Source organism: Pollicipes pollicipes, unplaced genomic scaffold (assembly GCF_011947565.3).
Source record: "Pollicipes pollicipes isolate AB1234 unplaced genomic scaffold, Ppol_2.1 Scaffold_1600;HRSCAF=1878_pilon_pilon_pilon, whole genome shotgun sequence".
Classification (NCBI taxonomy): domain Eukaryota; kingdom Metazoa; phylum Arthropoda; class Thecostraca; order Pollicipedomorpha; family Pollicipedidae; genus Pollicipes; species Pollicipes pollicipes.
This window is the reverse complement of record NW_023595962.1, coordinates 2,137,937-2,144,468: the sequence shown is the minus strand read 5'-3', so window position 1 is coordinate 2,144,468 and position 6,532 is coordinate 2,137,937. Positions and strand designations below refer to the sequence as shown.

General features: G+C 56.7%; 2 protein-coding genes across 2 annotated transcripts in view; one reads left to right on the top strand and one right to left on the bottom strand.

The window, feature by feature from the left end:
* The window catches only part of LOC119092527 (uncharacterized), a 4,958-nt gene extending 4,277 nt beyond the window's left edge, over positions 1 to 681 (top strand). The window contains exon 2 of the mRNA XM_037215490.1: positions 1 to 681. This exon is cut by the window's left edge and continues 539 nt beyond it. Within this exon, the coding sequence (XP_037071385.1) occupies positions 1 to 681 (681 nt within the window).
* Positions 682 to 3,381: 2,700 nt separating this feature from the next.
* The window catches only part of LOC119094346 (uncharacterized), a gene marked incomplete at its 5' end in the record, with an annotated part of 79,665 nt that continues 76,514 nt past the window's right edge, over positions 3,382 to 6,532 (bottom strand). Inside the window, 4 exon segments of the mRNA XM_037217417.1 lie at positions 3,382 to 4,174; positions 4,484 to 4,562; positions 5,397 to 5,495; positions 6,153 to 6,276. Of these exon segments, the coding sequence (XP_037073312.1) occupies positions 4,493 to 4,562; positions 5,397 to 5,495; positions 6,153 to 6,276 (293 nt within the window). The 3' untranslated portion in view covers positions 3,382 to 4,174; positions 4,484 to 4,492.

Here is a 6,532-nt window from a genome sequence, read left to right as displayed (position 1 = left end):
CCGGACGTCGCCTTCAACGACATAGTCTTGTTCACCGGCCAAGCCAGCCGCGTGCGGGTGTACAAGAGCCGAAAGCATCTTCTGAAGCTGAGTCGCGTCACTACCACACAGCAGCCTCACACGAGCGGATGCCGCCGCGAAGCAAGCAACCTCCAGTTCAAGCTTTGTCTCGGGGAGTGTATACTGGGCGCGATGCATGCGGACAGCACTTCGTGCTCAGTGCCGTGGATTCCGCCTGCGCACTACCCACATGGCACGCGATCGTGCGCAAGCTTCGCGGAGCTCCGCAACGCCAGTCGGGACATGGTCCTCGGCATCTCGGAGGACGACTACATCCGGTGGACGAGGAGCTGCTGGTGCCCGCCGTCGTGCACCACCGACCAGTTCGAGATCGAGGGCCAGGAGAAGTGGCACGCGGCCGAGACCTCCCTGTACGTGGACATGCCGTGGCTGAGGAACCGTAGCATGGCCGTCCTGGAGCTCTGGCTCTCCGACGTCGTGGTGCACATCACCGAAGTGGACGCCTACCCGTTCCAGACGTTCATGGCGGAGGTGGGCGGCAGCCTGGGCCTCATGCTGGGCGGCTCCCTGTTGACCCTGGTGGAGTTCCTCGACTGTGCGATCCATTCCTGCTGGCGGAAGAAGACAGCTGCGATCCACTCCTGCTGGCGGAAGAAGTAAGCTGCGATCCACTCCTGCTGGCGGAAGAAGTAAGCTGCGATCCACTCCTGCTGGCGGAAGAAGTAAGCTGCGATCCACTCCTGCTGGTGAAGAAGAAGCTGCTGGTGCCCAGTCGATCGACGACCTCGCTGCGCAGCTGGATAGGTAGTCTCAGACCTCGGCCATGGCACCGCGCATAACGGCTTGAGCCGCCACGGCCTGGCCTGGCTTAAAACCTGTCCCTCCGCGCGACTGCGATAAACGAGCCGCACAATACGTGTCCTACGCTGCTATTACGGGCGAGGCCGCAGGTCAAACGAGTCCCTACGTCAACTCGCAGGGAAATCTACGGCTTTAGTGGCGCCGTCTGGGCCAGCGAGCAGTAAAAGAAAGCCAAGGCTTTTGAGCGGTTTTTGTCACCATTCGCACTGACCTCACGTATCATACTACAGGTGTCCTGGCATCGATGCCATCCACAGCGTGACCTGCCGCTGTGAACGGCCCGCACAGGGTGGTCGTGTGGAGACCGAGCAAGGACGGAGTTGTCTCAGTGGCTCGCCTCCGACACTCTCCTCCAAGTGGTTCTCCTCCTCCGCCGGGAACCACTTGGCCATGCCCAGGCACCTCACGCAATAGCGGTGACTTTCTCCAATGTGATTAACCTATCTTCCGTTGAAACCAGCCCGAACGTTTTGATCGCGACTGTGGAATCGTGATCTTTCGTAATCGTGAATCGTGATCTCCTCCGCCAATTAGCCCATGATCTATACCCTCTCATTCTCCTCCGAGAGTGAGTTGAACATGCACTGAATACACGTGTAACCCAGGCTTTTCATCGTCATTGCAGCCTACCGGCTGAGCTTTAATGGCTGTCTTTGGCAGCAGTGTGGTGCTGCGTGTGTCCAGAGGACCACATCCAAGCCAGCGAACACAAAGCGAGCAGACTGATGCATTTCTCACAGCAGTCATCGACACACATTTTACCTCAGCGGTTCCGAGCCTATCTGTCCAAAAACGCGGATATCACCGCCTTAAGAACGCAGATAACGTCGCTGGTGGCCGCGGTCATCGAAGGACCATGCCCCGGGGCGAGGTCACCGCTGCGCCGACCGAGTAGCCTTGGCGGGCCGGCCGGTCGCCATGCTTCGAGTGCGGAAAGAGGTGAGCGCTCTGGACTCGTCTTGGAGTCTAGTCGAAGCCTCTGAGCTTAGAAGTCTGGAAGTCTAGAAGTCTAGAAGTCCAGATGAGTCTCGGAGTCGGAGTCGGAGAGAGGGACTCGCACGCAGCCGTGAACAGTGTCGTTGGCCAGCTTTAACGAAGAGCTACGACTAACGTGAAATCGAGCCTTGCGGTTCGGAACTGTTGCTGAGTTTTAGGAAGGCATGGGTCCATCAGTACGCTCGTATTTGAATCACCGCCAAGGCGTTCACCTCACCCACCGCCTGATCCCGAGTCCCTGCGGCGCCCCGTCCCCCACAAGACGGGAGGGTGGGGGGGGGGGGGGAGTAGGTGGGGCAGCTCTGAGCCGCTCTGACGGGAGTACCCCCCTCCCCCCCTTGCCAGGACACCTACGCAAACCTCGAAGTCGGGTGCCTGTGTCGGAAAAGCCTCGACGGCGATGGCAGCCCACCATGGCCTTAGTAGTGCCCCGCCCGTGAACTCTCTCAACACTTGATGCTCACCACTCCTCATCGCATCGTTCTGAACCGATTAAACCGGTCCTGTGTATGCATAAGCTGCGTACAAGGGTATATGTAATGGTTTAGCCGCCCCAAAATTCCTTTGCTCGCTTCTGCAGCAGTCAAGTGCTTAGCTGCAGGTGGCGTTGTAACACTGCGCGTAAGGTCAAGGCCTCGCCCGCGGCTGCGACGCCCCGACCCTGGCTCCGGGCGGTCGTGTCGATACTCGTAGAATATATATATATATATATATATATATATATATATATATATATATATATGTATGCATAATTTAGTGTCTTTTTATTTAATAGCGTTATTGATACTAATCGGCTCGGCAAAGACAGCTACATGGTTATGTTTCTATAATAATGCGATTTCGTAAAATTTTACTTAACTCAGCCAAGCCCAACACGGCGCCCACCCTCGGCCCCCTGGTGCAGAAATATTCAAAAGATGAGCGGCAGCGGCTGGAGCATGGTAAGTCAGCGCTAGCAGGGCTGACAACAGCTGCCCATTCTGCCCGGGCATTGTGGCGCGGTGTGGGTGTTGGCTTTTGCCAGTTACTGGAGATGGAAGCTTTTGGCCGACAATATTTATATCCCTGGTCGACTCGCGAGAAAGACTGGCACGAGCGAGCTCTGCACTGGTCTTAGTATCACGCCAGCAGTAATAAATATGCTACAATTATGAAGGCAGCTGGGACGCAACAAGCTGACACTTGTTGGCCATATGTTCGTTATGCGACCCACTCGAAGGCTTTCGCAGATCGCGAACTACCACGAGGCGGAAACGCTGCAGCCGATGTAGAGCCCCATTCTGTATGCCCCATCAGCCGATACAGCATCCCATCCCAAAGCTATCAGGACGTCTTCGTTGGAAAGTGCACGGGGGTGGGTCGTCGGGCGAACGGTAAGTGGCGTCTTTCAGCGACGACAACATGGCCGAGCCGCACAGCCCGCACTGCTGCTGTTGCTGGTGATGCTGCTCCTGCTGCCGCCGCCGTGCGCCGCCGTCTCCAGCTTGAACCCACCACCACCTCTCCACCACGTGTATTCGGCAACGCCTGGAAGCACTACAGCTGACTCGGATGTGCCGAACGGAAGCACTAGCGCCGAGCGGTGCCGCCCACCGGCGCCGCCGCCGCCGGCAGCACGCGGTGCGGTATACAGCCACTGCCGGCAGCACTCAGTGCGGTATACGGCCGCCGCCGGCAGCACTCGGCGCGGTATACAGCCGCGTATACCGGCCGGTGTCAGCGGGCCAGCGAGCTGCGGCACGGGCGCGGCGGGCGCGGCGGGCGCGGCGGGCGCGGCGGGCACGGCGGGCGCGGCCCGGTGACTAGAGTCGTGGGACGCGGGCGGCGGCGCTGTGACTAGTGGGTGAGGTGGGTGAGGTGGGCGCGCGAGCGGCCGCGGCGGCGCCCCGCACGTCGCGAGCTGCGCTTCTCGTTCACCGCTCGCCGGGGTGCGGTGCTCGAGCCGAGCCGAGCGCTCGCACGTCTTCCGCGTGACGTAGTTCGACACTCTCAACCTCGCTGACGCACAGAACCGAGGAGTTCCACTAAAGCAATCACTTTCACTCTCTTGTAAAGCACTACAGCTGTGGTGGATACTGGGTGTGGGTCTCTTTCTTCTTAAATGTATCAAACGCGTCCTAGTGACGCCCGTAGTCCAACAGTTCACAACTCTACACCCAGGCAACAGGTGGCGGCAGCAACGTCGACGTTTGGCTATAGATGGCAGCACGATCGCCTCGCCCTCAGTCGAGCGTTGCAAGGCACTTTGGTGTTTCGGCAAACCATGCGACGCCCTCGCTCCCGGTCATCCAGGGCGCTGAAAATACGTCACCAGGGTCAGCGGCGTCGCACACACACATCCCTGCTACCTTAAATACCTACGCTTTGAACTTGAGTGCCTGTGATGCGATGACTAGACAAACGGCCAAAACATAACGGCGATAATGTGTTGATCAATCTCACACGTTTGGAAGAAGCGCTAGCCAATGCTAGCATCAGCTATCTGACTTATTTCTTGAATCCAACCGCTTTATGAGTGTCAGATGCAGTCGACAGTCCAGGACCCCATGCGTGCATTCCCGGGCCTCATTTCCACTGCCTGTGCATGTGCAAGCGCAGCACCCACCTGATAATTTCACACCTTCTGCACGTAGTTACCAGGGAAGGTGCCGAACATTCCAGAGCGTCCATTGGTACCGACGTACCTACCGAGCAACCAATCAGCGTTCAGCACGGCCGCCTGCATACTGTCAGACCGCCAATTGGCGCCGAACAGCAGCTGACGCAATTTACGCGAATAAAGAAAAAAACAACGAAAAAACACGAGTGTCGTCATTTTTCAGTGCGCAGTAATGCAGTCACATTTTCCATAAAAAATAACTGAAAGCTATCAAATGTGGGCAGTTGCAAGAGAGATGCTCTGTCCCGACGTGGGAAGCACGGCGACGCCTTAACAACCCTTAACAGAACGTCCTAAAATAACACCTGTGCCGCTCGATACTCGGTCCCAACTTTATCACGCACCATCTTCACCTCACCCCCGCCCGGGCCACGCTGTCCCGCCTTTATTGGCCCCAAGTGCACCGCCCTCGTTCAAGCGCTAACTATCTACGCCCTGTCTATGTTGGTTGTCATCTACGCTCCACCTCAGTCGCTCAGCACCTCTGTGTAGCATCATCTCAGACGCTATCTCTGTTCTATTTCCGCTGTGCATGTTTTTATCACATGCCGCTCCAGTCATACTTCTCCCACTGATATTGCTCACCGTCTCTGCTCTCCTCCCCCTCATCGCGCCATCTCTGCGCAACCAATCAGCGTTCAGCACGCCCGCCTGTATACTGTCAGACAGCCAATTGACGCCAAACAGCAGCTGACGAAATTTACGTCAGCTGCTGCTGCATTTACAGTGCCACTATCTCTGCCCGCCTCTATAGCTCTTGCCGTCTGCCCTCACCATCACCACCCTCGTCGTCACCATCATTATCAGCATCGTCGTCATCATTATTACCACCATCACCGCCTTCATCGTGATCACTCACCATCCGTCCTCGCACATCTCTATCACGTACACCACGTCTCCGTCCCTCAGCTCCAGCTCGTCGTCGTTCTGCGGTGAGTAGCTGTACAGCGCCTTGTACCTGAAACACCGCATCCTATTTCAGGCAGCCGACGACATTGGCAGAAGGAACGACGGAAGGGGTGGATCAGACCGGGCCAAATCATTGTGTCAGCACGTGATCATGACGCTGTACGCTGCAGCAGGAACAATATGTTGCCAATGTCAAGGAAAAAAGGAAAAAAGTGCAAATTACGGCACGGATTAAGCGCGTATCGACCATGTACAAAGATGACATTGGGCGATGATAGCCACGTCGAACTTAACGGTAACACCAAATGTGACACAGATGACGCATAAATCACCCGCGATGATTATTAACGTCTGCGCAGTGTGCGTTACAGTAGCTTGACAGCTGACGGATCAGCGCACAACGCCGTTTTTGGACGCAATCTGAACCTTTCGATTGGGTGGATTCTTGGTATCGGAGCTCACGCTGAGCACTAGCTGAGCTCACGCTGAGCTTGTGGTGTGAACTCTGACCTCACCACCCGATCGTGAAACTCCAGATTAACGAGACATAATTTTGCGGCGAAAGCTCAACGTGCCACAATGTTCGGCACGGTTCGTCCTGTCCTGTGGCGTCCTTTGACTCAGCGGTTGTCATGGATACCTTACAAAACGATCTGTGCAATCCAGGCTTCAGAGCTGGGGAAGGGGGAGGGGCGGTACAACTCACGGGATGGGCTCCTGCTGGCTGGTGTCCACGTGCAGCTGGTTCTGCAGGCCGCCACCAGGCGAGCTTGTGGCGCCACTAGTCAGTCCGTGGGCGGCGGGCGTGCCCACCGGCTTGGCGCTGGTCTCTGGGGGGGGGGGAAGGGAAGGGAAGGTCAAGGGGCGAGTAGATGTAGAGATGTGGTGAGAAACATTTCATGGCACGCATCAGCCCTTAAGCGCGTCTTTAGAGGTCGCGGTCGCTCTCGAACCTCGTTGATGTGGTAATCCTTGGCGCAGCGAGAACATTCAAATGAGTGTTGAATTGTTTATTAAACACAGCAACAAAGGTCTCACGAACGCCGTTCTCAAACGTGGGGAATAAGCCCTCCTCTTCCAGCATCT